At 35.0% G+C, this 16238-nt stretch overlaps 1 protein-coding gene across 1 annotated transcript in view; it reads left to right on the top strand.

The window, feature by feature from the left end:
• LOC131045472 (rac-like GTP-binding protein ARAC3) overlaps positions 1–2986 on the top strand; it is a 37187-nt gene extending 34201 nt beyond the window's left edge. Inside the window, exons 6-7 of the mRNA XM_057979059.2 lie at positions 2113–2178; positions 2559–2986. Coding sequence (XP_057835042.1) covers positions 2113–2178; positions 2559–2663 — 171 coding nt within the window. The 3' untranslated portion in view covers positions 2664–2986. The remainder of the gene's footprint in view (positions 1–2112; positions 2179–2558) is intronic.
• Positions 2987–16238: the final 13252 nt, after the last annotated feature.

The following is a 16238-nucleotide window of genomic DNA, read 5'->3' as shown; positions in this document are numbered from 1 at the left end:
CCAACTTGCTATGTTTCAAATGGATTAATGTCTTAAAATTATTAAATTTCAATAGCTTTGTTTGATGCTCAAACGACTTTCCAAAAAGTGCACATCATAATATTTAAGAGTTTACATTATACTATTGACTTACAGGGTTGAACATGAATGCAATTAAAAAAAAACTTATTTATGTTAGCAAAATAGAGAAACATGGAGGTCAAGATAGATTGTTGTCGGCACCCACATTTGTAGGAATTATGCAAAGAGGGGAATTTTTGGCTGAAGCCCTGTGTAGCAGCCATAACCATAGACAGAATATTTGAGGTCAATTTTTTTTTTTTTTTTCAACAATAGATCATGCTTATTTAATTTTCTATTTAGTAGGGGGCTTTTATTTTTAAAATTTTAATAAGATTTTTCTGGCTGTCACTGCCATTTCTTGGTTGTTTCCTAGTCAATTCAGAAACATTGCTTATCAGCAGAGGGGTATAGAGGATGTCCTTGAAAAAGGGTAGGGGACGCATTCCAGGGTTACACAAGTTCACATCTGTAGATCTATAGATGGTAGAGTAAGTGAAATTGTATCTATAGATATTCCACTATATCTTGCAATGGTGGGCCATATTTCAGTAGTAAGTGAAGTTGGATCTATAGATATTCCACTGTATCTTGCAATGGTGGACCATATTGCAATAGTAAGTGAAGTTGTATCTATAGAAGTTCTACTATATCTTGCAATAAGTGCTGGATAGGTTATATTCATGTATAAATTTCTCCATGGTAGTCTAGTGATTCCGTAGATCAGAAGATGGGTGTGGGTTGCATTTTTTCATGTAAATGTCTTGAGCTTAATTGGAGTTGAGCTTGGAGATCCTAGCCAAGGGAGGCCTAGACTCACAACCTAACTAGACTACACATTGCACCGTGGAAAATAAGGGAACACACACATGTACTAGAAGGTTTATTTTGTTATCGAGGAATGTACTTACAGAGATACAACAGGTCACAAAATGTGAGTACAGTGAGTGCTCTGACTCTTTCCCTTTCCAACTAGCTCTAACCCTTGCTGAAGGTTCCACAATCTCATGACCTTGGCCTTATTTATAGACAAATACTTGGCACCCATTTCTCCTCTACCAAGTTTTGAATCCACCTCCCTGTTGTTTGGTAATTACTTGCTTGGTGGCTTCTACACTCACATCCTGACTTGACTGCTGCTCCACTGCAATATCTGCTGACACCCTTGACCTTTATTTTTATGTTTGATGCAAAGGTGATTGTGTTTTAGACAACTATTAGAAACACTAAACAACTCACTGCCCAATCCACCAATTTCATCTGTGTTTGGCGCTAACTTGTTGAACATTCCATGTGCGTGATCTTCCTGCAAGCACATGTCTCCACATGCTTGCACACATCTCCTTATGCACTCTTCACCTTATGGTTATTTTCACTCTCCATTTGTGTTGTTTCTCCTGTGTCTTGCACTTTCCAATGACAAAAGGTACTGATTCAATGCAGAGAGCTTGGCATACATCACATAGAGAAAGTGCATGTATGCTGTCCTGTTAAATATTCTTGACATGAAATTTGTGTACCCACTTGATGTTTTAGAAAAAAAAAGTTACAAATAACAGAAATACAGGTGGGCAGAGGACACTGAGTGCCAAACACAGGGTAGAGGTTTTATTTGTTTATTTTTGTAACACATATCACCTAGATATGGCATAGGTTCCGGCTGGTATACGTGTAGTACTGTACTTGTATCTGTATTGGGTATGATGGTACGTGTACTTGGGGAGGAGGGTGGCATGTCCTGCAACCTTGAATTTTTGAGATCTTTTTTTCAGTATTCTTTCCTGTGCATGGCACTTAATTTGCATGGATTCAAAATTAATGACTACAACTAATAAGCCGGAAGCATTATGATGAGTATGAAAATTTCCAGTTTCACTGTGAATCAGATGACTGTAATTGCACAATTCTTTGAGAGGTTATCTTGGGCTGGATTCCTACTGAGTATAAGGGTGTAAATGCCTGCCAAATATATGGAATATTACCCATGATTTATTTTTTCCAGAATCTATTATAGCAATTGAATTTCTAGTAAATTCTGTATTTGGCATGCAGGGCGAGGAGCTAAGAAAGCAGATTGGAGCTTCTGCTTATATAGAATGCAGTGCAAAAACTCAGCAGGTACATTAATAAAAGCTGCATGTTTTGAACTGAAGTCAGTAGATTCTTATTCTTCTTATATATGTAATATTTGAAAGTTTCAATTTGAATTTATGCCTAAAATTTTAGAATTTGTGTTGAATTACTTTCTTCATCTTGTTGAATTGGTCTACTGGCATAAATGTTGGGCAAGGCTATACAGCATTTGCAAAAGTATAGATGGCCATTCCTGTTTTTTGAAATAGAGTATTTGCAAAAGTATAGATGGTCATTCCTGTTTTTTGAAATAGAGTTATGTATTTGTTGAAATTTGTCTTTGTTTCCTTTGAGATGCCAACTTCTTTAGGAGTTTCCTTAAGAATGATACAGATTTGTGTGACTATTTATGTTTTCATTTGCAGAATGTCAAGGCAGTCTTTGATGCAGCAATCAAGGTTGTCATTCAGCCACCCAAGCAGAAAAGAAAGAAAAAGAGGAAGTCTCACAAAAACTGTTCAATTTTGTGAGTATGGTATGGTGTACAATGTTCTGTAGTGTACTTTGAGCTGTAAAGCAAAAGTGAAAAGCACATGGAGGATTATTTGCTTGATGAATTTTAATGCAAGGCATTCTCTGTGGCAAGTTGTATTCAGTTGTGTGGTTGTGATGAGATCTTGAGAATATGTACCTAAAAGTCTGTCTCAGAGTGCTTTAGATATAGATTGCCTCACAGTTGGCTACTATTTTTAAGTAAACTTGTGCTTTTGTACATGTATTTATATTATTAGCTCATTGTATCAAGTTTTAAGCAAGCTCAGACTGAATGAAACACATATCCCTATTTTCCTTATATTTATTACATAAGGTCTTTATACTTGAGTAGAGACATGCCACACAACCCCTTCATTGCATATGAACATAAACATTCCAGGGGAAATGAACTCAGCACATAGCTTGAATTGTGGCTATGTAGGGGATTGCTAGTTTTAACCATTTATATCAACGTTGCTTCTTTAGCTACAAGTTATGAGCAGTGAGAAAAGATTTGATTTGTTGGAAAGAAGGTTGGAGTGCTCCGCAGAAATAGAGCTTCATTATTAAGGATAGTATTTCAGTACAAAAGCACAGAGACATTACATGATATTTTATTGGAATGGCGATTTCACAAGTACCATATGTTTGTATAGTGTATGCTCATTATTTTTGAAAATTTCTGGGCACTAGGATTCATTATTTTACACAATAATTTTTTTTAGTTAAAAGCCCTTTCAACTACAAGTGGATCATGAATTTGACTATATGCAATTTTTTTGTCTTCCACAAATGAACAGCATAATTATGCTATCAATTTTTTTTCTCTTTTGTGGGTGAAAGCTTGTTGGTAAAGTTGACAGAGAGCATCAAAATCTGTTTTATTTTCTTTTTGTTAAGGTTTCAGATTCAAATTGATTTTGGATGCTTTTACCTGGCTAACTTCAGAAGAGAATTATAAAAATTTCATCGCACAAGTCATTCCCAGTGTACTCCTAACTCCGAAGTATGGAGTGATTTTCCATGTTATTTAAATGCTGCTTGGAATTTGCAAACTATTTTATGTTAAATTTAAGCATTAGATGGCAAGGAAAGTAGAGCATCAAAATCTGTTTTATTTTCTTTTTATTAAGGTTTCAGATTCAAGTTGATTTTGGATGCTTTTACCTGGCTTACTTTAGAAGAGAATTATAAAAATTTCATCACACAAGTCAATCCCAGTGTAATCTCAAGTATGGAGTGATTTTCCATGTTATTTAAATGCTGCTTGGAATTTGCAAACTATTTTATGTTAAATTTACGAATTAGGGCAAGGAAAGTAGTATCCACCCTCAATTGTGTAGAGTGTGCTGTTCAACTTCCCGTAGCATGAGTTTCAGGCTCCTCTGCCCCGGTCTCCACTTCCTTCGTAGCTTTGCTATTATTTTGTTGCTGTCCCATGCCAAATAGAAAAGAATCTCCTCTTCAAATCATAGTATATGCACAGTAGGTTCTAATAGCTAATTCCCTTAAGTACTAGCCAGCCACCTCTTTTTCTTTACATTTCTTATGTATGGAAATTTTCTTTGATGGTATGTTTCAGAATAATGAGTCTTAGAGAAAGAAGACATCTTCTTTTTGTTTTAAGGTAATCGATTCTTTCTGCAGCAGGATATCTTCGTACAACATCTTGACCCTATGTTACTAGAAACCTGATTGTCCCCACTATTTTGTTTTTCATTTGTATCATGTTCTTACTTGAGTTTCTTGTGCGCATTTTCATGTAAATTAAAAGACTTGAGCTGTTTTTATAGCACATGTAGGTAAGGTTGTAAAGCGCTTTTGCTCCCTTCTTGCTGTTCTTCACTCTCTAGTAACAGCTGTGAGTAATGGGTGGAAGCAAAATAGCTAGTAACATGTCAGTGCTGCTGAAGTAGGGAATGAGGCATCCTCTTCTTTGACTGATATTTGTTGAGGATTTACTATGCCTGATATCTATGACTAGCTGGGAAATGCAAGTCCACAAGCTAAATACCTACATACATTTCACATAAATCAGTAACCCAGCTGCAATTGGCTTATGTGAGTGAAGTTGAGCATCAAACCACGACCCATGCATGGGCAACCTTTGATGTTTATTGATCTGTAAATTGGGTGAATAATCCATTCGAGTTACCAACACATCTTATTAGTTCCAATAATCAAATGATTGGCATGGCTGCTGATTTCTATGTACAACTACAATAAAAGAGTCCCAAAACCATCATTGTTGTTACTGATTAACTGTGTGCATATAAAGGAACATTATAACATAAAAGAAGAGAGCATAACCAATCATGAAAATGAAGCACAACAAAGTTTTTGACTTGGAGAAACCCAATATGTGAAAAGTCCAGGAGAGTGGAATAATCTCCCCAAGCTGCCAAGCTACCAACAACTTGGTTTATATCCTTTTAGAGGCCTCCATGGACTCCTTAAACATACAAATGGATGTGCAACATCTATAGAACAATTGTAAGTCTCTTTAATCCTCTAAATTACTCTCATTCTCTAGCAACACCTGTAGGTAATGGGTGGAAGCAAAATGAACTGATAACTTGTCAGTGCTGCTGAAGTAGGGAAAGAGGCACACTCTTATTTGCCTGATATTATTTAAGGATTGCTATGCCTGATATCTATGATCAACTGGGAAATGCAAGGCCAGGAGTTAAATACCTGCAGACATTCACACAAGGCAGTAACATAAACAAAATTGTCTCGTGTGAGTGGAGATGTGCACCAAACCACAAACAATAGATGGGCATCCATTGATTTTCATTGATCCACTCCTCAAGTTACCAGCACGGATCTTATTAGTTCTAATCACCAAATGATTGAAATGGCTGCCGATTTCTATGCAAAATATATCATAAAACACCCACAAAACCATTTTTGTGTAATTAAGTGCACATGCATAAAGGAATATTATGACATTAAATAGAGAGCATAACCAATCTTGAAATGGAGCACAACAAAGTTTTTACTTGGAGGAACCTATTGTGGGTGAAAACTCTAGAATAGCAGGAAATAGCCTCCAATTACGTGCTGATTGAAGAGGTTTACTTCCTTTTCTAGGCTGCTGGATTCTTTAAACATACAAATGGGTGCTCAACATCTCCCCAACAATTGTAAATCTCTTTAACCTACCAAAGTACACTGCAACATACATGACCGCTTAATTGATGCAACTATGGAAAATTTTAGTTGGTTAACGTGAACAGAATACTTTTTCAATTTAATATAGCCCAAGAGTCTAAAGATATCATTGGAAGGAAGCCCAAAGTGTTTTAGAAGGCTGGAAAGATGGAATCGCAAATGCTTTAGCTCCTTTTCTTTTTGTGTGCTATGTTTTTGTCTTATCTGAGGACTGTTTCAACTGCAAGTCAAATAATTGGTGTAGTTGTCATCAAGTATGTGTTTGGCCATGGTTGAACTTGTGTGACAGGTTTGACATTGGTCAACACTATCACTAATGTTCCTTCTTCATCTAAGTGAAATCCCTTGGTTGTTTTGATCACCTAGACAACTTTTGTTCGTTTTTGGCCTCTCCGAATCTTTGTAATGTGATGAAAATATTTAGTGTTCTTGTTAGTTATGTGTCCACCCGTGTTTGAAATAGCATGATGTGAGTGACTATCAAAAACTCCAGCGTACTTTGTAACATGCATTTACAATGCAACTTGAAATAACAACTTTTGAAACAGAAATGGAAATCAAACTTGCAATAACAACTTTTTTTTTACAATGGTAAAACCGAAATCATAAACTTTTGATTGAAAAAGTAATCTAATCTAGGAAGATATAATCTAATGAATAAGAAAAATTTAATAATACAAGTAAAGTAAGAAGAGAGGTTTAGAGATTACAATTTTTCTTGAATTACATTTTGATCTTTAAAATAACTTTACCAATGATTTGGAGGGCAAGTATCATCAAGGCGCTTTTCTGCCCAATCACAAATTTTATTAGTCCCTCATGCCATTTCCAACTGGAAAGACCCGACCCTTCACAGGGAGGTAATGAGAAGTTGAACTCATGCCATCTGAGATTGGTGTTTAACCCTACACAATCCCTAGTTGGTCACACACTATAGGCTACCCTTAACTAGTATGACCTCTGACTAGGTTGTATATCTGGATTAACAAATTGATTGACGCTTATAGTAAGTAGCATCACCTTGGCCAAAGGTTTTAATTTATTTGCAATCACATTAATGCGTGAAGTCAATGTTCATCACCGTACTCGGTTGCAACTTGAACTTCTAGGACTTAAGATTTTTTCTAAGAAACTTAATTAATGGATGACCACTTGTCTTCCACTTGGTATCCAATTACAATATACATAACTCGAGTATAAGCACCATTTCTCTACTGAGTATCATAGTTTATTTAGAAATGGAACATTCAGTCATATTGATTTAAGTATAACTTTTCCGCTTTGGGATCATTACTCCATGGTCTTAGTTTGAAATTATTAGCTTAGTATGGAAAAGGTAAGACATGCAATAGGGCTTCTAGCTCTCATGTTCGTAATAAGTTTTTCTATTTAGCATGCATTATGTGAATATGATGTTACTGAACTATCTAAGTGAATTGAATGTTTTTATATATGCCAATCTGCATTTAAAGAGCACTATAGAGCCCCCCTTTGTTCGACTAACCTTCTTCACACTAAGGTTAATTTAATACTCACCTTCGAGAAGGGTTGTTCTCTAGTTTTATTTTGGCTCAGCTTAATAGAGTTGAGGAAAACTTCACATCAATTCAATTAAAGAACAAAATAAAATTAAGAGGATATCACATTGAATCGTAACTCTTGGCACTTCTGTGCAATGATATTCCTAGTTCACATTCTACGAATTTCCTCAATTTTTGAGCTATGTTTTCTACCTCAAAATTCTATCAAAATGTTCTTCTTGGATATTTTGTAATTTGAATGAACCCAAAACTAAAAGGGTTTGATTCAATTTCAATGCTTAGTTCTACTAGCTTTATTACAGCTACAACTCAACAAAGTACTTTACTTAATTCAAGAAGCATAAAGTTCTTTCCTTTCATTAATAAGAAGCAAGGAAAAGAATGTATAGAGCCATTCCGATAAATATAAAACGCGACTTGGTTAAGAAGTGACGAATATGAATTTGATGTGGCTTTCTTTGCAGAAGTTTTAGCACCCACAATTCTTTCCTAAGCTTCCACGAGTGGCTATGCAGAAGCACCGCTAGCCAAAGACATTTCAGCTCACAACGCCACTAATCAACCAAAATTGAACATAGTGTATGCTTCTCAAAAAGAAATGAATGAATGAATGAATGATTTTATTGATGTCCACGAGACTGATCAGTCTATGGGACCAAGAAAATCACAACACTAGACCCTTTGAATTCCTTTCCATGTCAGATTTCTTGCTATGAATCTTGACCAGATAGCTAGCAGTTTGGTTGATATTGTCCTCATCAAATAAATGATACATGTTTTCGACTTTCAAGATAAACTCATAATGAGTTCAAAAGTATTTTTCTCTAGACAATACTCTTCCTCGTGAAATACACAAATATATCCTCTCTTACGAATTTCAAAAGAGACTTCTATATCTTCTATAGAGAAAAACGATTTTTCAAAATTTCCCTTTGAATTTGAAGTTAATCTCATACAAATTTGAGAAGCATGCCATGATTTTTGCCTAGCCACTATGGCGTTACCCATTTCAAACATGGGTTCAGATATTGCTAAGTTAAAGTGGTTCAATCTCATATCATCCCACTGATATTTATATATATGCGGCGCTTTATTAAAAGTATTAATCTTATACATGAATCAAGGCACCTGCAAAATGGTTTTGCATTATAGCCATACCAAGGATTGGTAATAATAATTTTAAATTAAACTTTATGTTGCATGTATATGTATATATTTATATAGATACAACATTTATACATATCTATATACACATCTCTCTCTCTCTCTCTCTCTCTCTCTCTCTCTCTCTCTCTCTCTCTCTCTCTCTATCTATCTATCTATCTATATATATATGAATTGAGTTTTTTTTTAATAAATAATAAATAATTAACACCAATGAGTTCCATAACTATAGGAACATAAAGAGTAAAGATTAGGATCTCAAAATGGTTTGGTCGAAAGAAAAGTATACCAACTCCAAGACTAGGACGGTAAAACCCTAGTCATCTATATTGACCAAAATAAGATTACCTGACACATATTGGTTACTGGTAATAAGGTTAATCAACACGACTCAACTACTTAAAGATAGGGTTATAAATGACATTGAGTCCTTTTTCGATATCTCTCGACTTGATGATACTTCCCCTCGCTTCTCGGAGGATGATGATCTCTTGCACACACTAGGTCAAATTCAAGTAGTTAGTTTGAAATCCTTACATATCTTTGTAATTGCATTTATTAATAACAAAAGAGAACATCTCATATGATTTAAACTAACTCATCAACATATGTTTTGCAAAATATCATTCCATAGTACTGAACAAGTATTGATGCATAAAATAACATCTAAATATCTAAGGCACAAGTGGGATGTAACATACTTAGTTTAGTATGATGTGAATGACTATCAAAAACTATAGTGTTCTTGTTTTTGGCCTCATCGAATCTTTGAAATGTGGTGAAATTATTTAGTGTACTTGTTAGTGATATGTTCACCCATGTTTGAAATAGTATAGCGTGAGTGACTTTCAAAAACTATCATTAATGTCCATTTTCATCATAAGTGAAATCCCTTAGTTATCTTGAACACCTTAGCAACTTATGTTTTGTTTATATATATGAATCAATTTTTTTTAATAAATATTAAATAATTAACACCAAGGAGTTCCATAACTATAGGAACATAAAGAGTAAAGATCAGGATCTCAAAATGGTTTGGTCGAAAGAAAAGTATACCAACTCCAAGACTAGGACGGTAAAAACCCTAATCATTTATATTGACCAAAATAGGATTACTTGACACATACTGGTTAACGATAATAAAGTTAATCAACACAACTCAACTACTTATAGATAGGGTTATAGATGACATTGAGTCCTCCTTTCGTTATCTCCTGACTTGATGATAATTCCCCTCCCTTCTCGGAGGATGACGACCTCTTGCACACACTAGGTCAAATTCAAGTAGTTAGTCTGAAATCCTAACATATCTTTGCCATTGCATTTATTAATAACAAAAGAGAACATACTTAGTTTAGTATGACGCGAGTGACTCTATCAAAAACTATAGTGTCCTTGTTTTTGGCCTCATTGAATCTTTGAAATGTGGTGAAATTATTTAGTGTACTTGTTAGTGATATGTTCACCCATGTTTGAAATAGTATGGCGTGAGTGACTGTCAAAAACTATCATTAATGTCCATTTTCATCATAAGTGAAATCCCTTAGTTATCTTGAACACCTTAGCAACTTATGTTTTGTTTTTAGTTTTTTAAAATCTTGGAAATTGTGTTTGATTTTGTCTTTAGGGAATTGGTTTTTATGCCTTGTCTCCATATTAGGAAGTATATAAAAAAGTGTTATAGTAGCTATTTTAGCTAATTTAATAACTTTATCAATCCAATGTTGGCTTATACCTCCTCAATTAGTAGACTTCGGCTTCCTAAAAGCTAAGAACTCAATAGACAGAGAAATGTATCCTTCACATTGTTTTTAGGATACTACCTTGCTTTGCCCAATTTTTGACCCTTAATACCTACCAACCATGTCTTTTGAGCCCCTTTTCTTGTCATCTTATCTTTTACTCATAAAACATCGTTGTCTAATTTTATTTGAGATTTGGGTACAAAGTTTTCAACAGAAGGCCAACAATGCCTCCTCTTCATCCAACATTGAAGGAGTTTAAGGGACGCAAGTTCAAAAATTCAATTACATAATAAACTTTCCCACATGCCAACAAATTCAATCTAAAAACATCCTTACCCTCTTTGTTTAACGATTATAAATGGGCCAATACTAAAATGGATTAATCTTTTTGGCTTCTTCATCAAGTTTTTGCTCACTTGAGTACAACCAAACCTTGTTCCTAGGATGGAATTTGTTTCAACATGATGTTGGTTATGTTATAACTTGTACTTGGCTTCAAACTAATTCAACCTTCTTTACACTTGGAGGTGTGTCCAAATCTTCTCAGTGAACCTTTTGACCTTGTGGATTCAAATTGGTTGCCTTCTTTGTCTAATTATTTCATCACAACATCAAAGGGACTAGATGGTAACTAGCCAAGCCATCTTTTATAAGAAGATTTATTGGAAGAACATAAAGCTCTATATTTGAATGTTGAGTATACAACAACTTTTTTTCTTAAGCCTTGGAATGCCACCTATCATATTTTTTAAGTGTTGAACCAAAGCTCTATCCAACTCCTTAATTTTCTCATCTTTGAACAATGGAAGGTTATAAACCTCTTCTGCCCAAGTTTTCTTATTGTGAGATTATGCTTGAAGCAACCAAGATCAAAGAGACCAATAGATAGCACAATAACAAGAGAGACAAAATATTTGATGAGAATAAACTGTATTCTAATCAAGATGCAAAAGAGATCAACTGGATCATCAAGAAATTACATACAATGGATGATAAGCCTGCTTATAAAGGCAAGGCTAAGAGACAAGAGAGAACACAATGATGACATGTGACTCAATGAGATGCAAGAGTAGGTAGGAGAAATAGTAAAATATTCCACATGAGGTGGATCACCCACCGAAGGTGGAATTATCATCCCATGATAAGTGGATATGATAAAGTAACAACAATATCACATCATAAAAGGTGGAAATTCTCCTACATACACACTCCCAATGTATGCACATCTCCTTAAGTGTCTCATATGCAAACTACAATGTTATGCATGTACCTAAGTAAACTTAAATAAAGTGTAATTATATCCAAGATGAATAAATAATTACACCAACACTTGCAAAGTATTCCAAAAAACTCCCACAAAGTGAGTGTCTCAATTTGAAATAATGGAACTAGGAAAAATAAGTGAATCCACACAATAGTGAAAAACAATTTAGTTGTGTCACGTGCCTTAAGAGTCTTCTTACAAGGTAGAAATAAAAATCATCTTGCTAAATTGGTCCCCACTATCACAAACAATTGTTGATGCTCATTTTTGGACAAGGGCAATACACCTATTTACAGATTCTTCCATGATCTAGAAGGAATCACTAAAGGTGTGTATATACCTATCTTTCTATTGTTAGACTTTTGCTATCCGCTCATGAAAAAATCTTTTTGTATAGCCTCTATTATTCACTGCATTTTCCATTATCTTGGCACACACCTTATCTAATTTATAGAGCATACTTGTTAAACACACCCCAAGACTAGGGGAGGAGGGGGCAAGTTGGGTGCGGGGGTGGGGGCAGGGCGAGGCGAGTTAGTCTTGAAAAATCACTTAAATTTATACCTCAAATCAACATCAATATATCTTTAATATTATTGACATTAATGAAAGATAACAACAATGAACACTCTGCACAAAAGAACATCAGATTTACATGGATAACCCAATCATGGAAAAACTATGGTGAGAGTCAACTCATAATATATGAATAAGATTAGAATATTGTTTAAGACTCACTACCAAGGAAGCTCACTGCTCTTGAAAGGACTTGAAGGCTGAGGTGCACTATCGCAAGGCAAGATACAAGAGACTTGTAGGCTGAGACTCACTACCTCAAGGCAGGATACAAAGAATTTACTAGGGAGACTCACTATCTCCAAGCAAGGTACATGAAAATATGGTTCAAGATGAACACACCTTCAACAACATTTCCTCCAACAATCTCCAAGTATGAAGCTGCCCTTGAATATCTGTCTGAAATGACCAACTTCAAAAAGAGTCACCACACACTTCCTTTGCCTCAACTTTGCGTTACTAACTCCACAAATGATATAATCATGTAAGTGTAGTACACACACTGATTCACACATCCATACCAATCCACACATGTACACCATTTCGAACTAATTTGATCTTCTATATATACCACCCTCTTCATCACATAACATCAATTAGGCTGGCCAGAATAGGGGTCAAGCATAAGTCCTATCAAGTTATCTATCAAACATAATTGTAGTGAAAGCAGCAAAATCTAGGAGATAGAGAGGACCTAAACACATCATATTACATCTTTGTAAGTGCCCTTAAACATTACACACGCTAACATATATCCTCCAAAGTTGGCAACAAGGTAATATGTAGATAAACCATGTCGCACATAACCAATCTACCTAACATATCTTCCAAATGAATTAACCTAATGCGGATCCCCACACGCCAAAGTAGGATCCAAATAAAACTTAGCACAACCTTCAATGCAGGAAAAGATACCCAAGGATACACCACAATCAAGAAAATAAATTTGCTGGCTAAACTAGAGCAATTACCTTGAAACACAAATACAGGCCACAATGCAACACCATATAGATCATCTGACATCATGCAAAGTACAGAAGGATATTCCTTGAACATCCTGCAACATTCTCAAATACTTCTCACTAAAACATCAAAACATGTTGGCAGAACACAAACAAATACAAAGCACTTCATTCGAGAAGGCTAGAAGAACATAATCATGAACACAATATCATTATCTCTTGCAGACCACATCAACACATGGTGCTTGAACTAAGACACAAAACAAACAATATAAATTTGTTCTCCAAGCCACAACACCTGAAACATCAATGTGGAGAAATGTGAAGCATTTTTCGGACCAATCTTGACAACCAGCCAAATTACCAACAAACTGCAATTACCAACCACATTAGCTGCAACACCAGAGACCTGAAGAGATAGGAGTGCAATGTCCATAGAGCATACACATTATGTTTAAATCCACAAGATCATATCATCAAATGTAGAGGAATGCGAAACATTCTTCCAAACTATCTTCAACATACATTCTTGCACTTACTCCATCAAATTTCAAAGGACAAAAATATCCAGAAACATCATTTTCTTACACGGGAACAAACAAGAGATATAACAACCATCATGCAACATGCAAAAGATCGACACAAACAAATCCATTTTATTGCCATGCTTCTAATCCTCATCTTAACACTTCTGATCTTCATCTCAATGCATCTAATCCTCATCTTTATATGATATCATCATCATACTTTAATACATCATACAAACACCAAGGAGGACATCCACAACACAAAGCAACTACGACCATCATCCTTTTGTACTCTTTATCAATGACAACATTTGACAATCAGTAACAATACCTTCCAACAATATTTGCATACTTTGACAAACATCATACTAGACATATCATCAACCATATCATCAATAACAACACACAACTTCTGCAGGTTGACATAAATGACAACAACTGCCAACAATCTCCCCCTTTGTCATTGATGACAATACTTACTAATGCTAACTTAATGCAATGTTCTCTCCTTACAAATCTGCATTCTTTCACTATGACAAAACAATCGATTTTACACTTTCTCACATTCTCTCCCACTTTCACTAGTATCTCTCCAGTATAGTACTGTACAATATCTCTCCTCCTTTGACACCAAGGACAAAGGGCACATGTCTTCACCTAATTTTCCATACATACATATACACTATCTTCCCTTTCTGATGTCTATGTTTCTTTTTAACACTTGCATTCTCTCCCCCTTGCAACAACAACTTATAAAATACCTACTCCCATCGAGAGCAACAATCACATCAATCTTGTCAAACTAGACGTTTTCTTTTTTTCTGGTTCTTTCCTGCCGGTATGCTTGTTGAACTAGATTCGTATCCTATTATTATATTAATATATATGTGGCTTGCCACCTTGATTAAAAAAAACAAAAAACATTCACATCAATCTAGGAGACAAAAGATATACCTTGAATTTCCCCCCCTTGATAGATGCACCAACTTGTGCATTTAATTAGGAGCAATAAGCCCCAACTTCTATTTGAGATGCTCAAAAGTATTGTTTAAACATGCCTTAGTGAATGTGTCTCCAATTTGGTCTTTTGTGAGCACATACTCCAATTTGATTTCCTTTTCTGCAATTTTCTCTTAGGAAGTGATACCAGATAGAAATGTGTTTAGTCATTGAATGCATCACCAGATTCTTTGAAATGTTGATAGATTTTGTATTATCATAGATAATAGGAATGAGTTCATCATTCATCACCTTGATATCTTTAAATGCTTCCTTCATCCATATCACTTGAGTGCAGTAGGATGCAACACCAATATAGTCAGCCTCTGTTGTTGATAAAGATATTGAATCTTGTTTCTTATGGAACCAAGAAACCAATATATCTACTAGGAAAAATGTATTACCAATGGTACTTCTTCGTTCATTGACACATCCAACCCAATCAACATCCATGTAATCCTTCAAAGAGAAGTCACTATCCTTCTTGTACCACAAACCATAATCCAAAGTTCCTTTCAAATATCTATTTATATTCTTTTAACTACCTTATCATGAGATTGCTTAGGATTAGGTTGATATCTAACAACCAAACACATTGCATGCATAATATTAGGTCTAGAAGCAGTAAAATATATTAGTCCACCAATCATAGACCTATAGAGAGTCTAATCTACTCCCAGAGACTCATCATCCCTACTTAAATAACAACTAGTAGCTATGGGAGTGCTCACTAGTTTAGACTTCTCCATACCAAAATTCTTCAATATCTCTTTAACATACTTAACCTGAGAAATAAAGATACTATCATCTAACTAAGAAATATGAAGTCCAAGAATTAAAGACAACTCATCAATCATTGACATCTCAATTTTTTTCTGCATCTCTTCTATATATCTCTTACAAACACCATCATCTCCACCAAAACTAATGTTATCAACTATCAAAAGCTTGTCTTCTTCAACTTCAAAGTAAATATTACTTTCTACATTGCCTTTCTTGAAGCCTTGTTGAAGTAAATACCTTTCCAACATCACATATCGAGCCCTAGGGGCTTGCTTAAGAGCATACAATGTCTTTTTTAAGTCTCCACACCATATTTGGATCCTTTGTCAATTGAAAACCATCAGGTTGCTCTATGTATATTTCTTCCTCTAAACCTCCATTCAAGAATGTTGACTTGACATACATATGATACAACTTAAATTTCTTGTGAGCCACAAATGCAAAAATCATTCTAATTGCCTCTATCATTGCCACAAGCACAAAAGTCTCCTTAAAGTCAATATCGTCCACCTGACAATATCCTTTACAAACCATTCTAGCTTTCTTCCTTGTCACTTCTCCTTCTTCATTCAATTTTTTTTAGAACACCCACTCTATTCCTATAACATTCTTGTCTACTCGTCTACAGATTAGTTCCCATTTCTATTTTTTCTCAATTTGATCAAGTTTTTTCATTGCCTTCAACCATCCTTCATCCGTGCTAGCATCAGAAAAAGTTTTGGGGATTTTTTTGCGACCTTTTCATAGATTTTCCCATTGCAAATGGGGATGCCTTGTTTTTGGTTTGTTTAGTTGTTAGTTTTAGGTGTTTACTTAGTTTAACTTAGGTTCAATAG

Source organism: Cryptomeria japonica, chromosome 7 (genome assembly GCF_030272615.1).
Source record: "Cryptomeria japonica chromosome 7, Sugi_1.0, whole genome shotgun sequence".
NCBI classification, from domain to species: Eukaryota; Viridiplantae; Streptophyta; class Pinopsida; order Cupressales; family Cupressaceae; genus Cryptomeria; species Cryptomeria japonica.
Note: the sequence above shows the minus strand (reverse complement) of the source record. Positions and strands in the feature narration are given on the sequence as shown.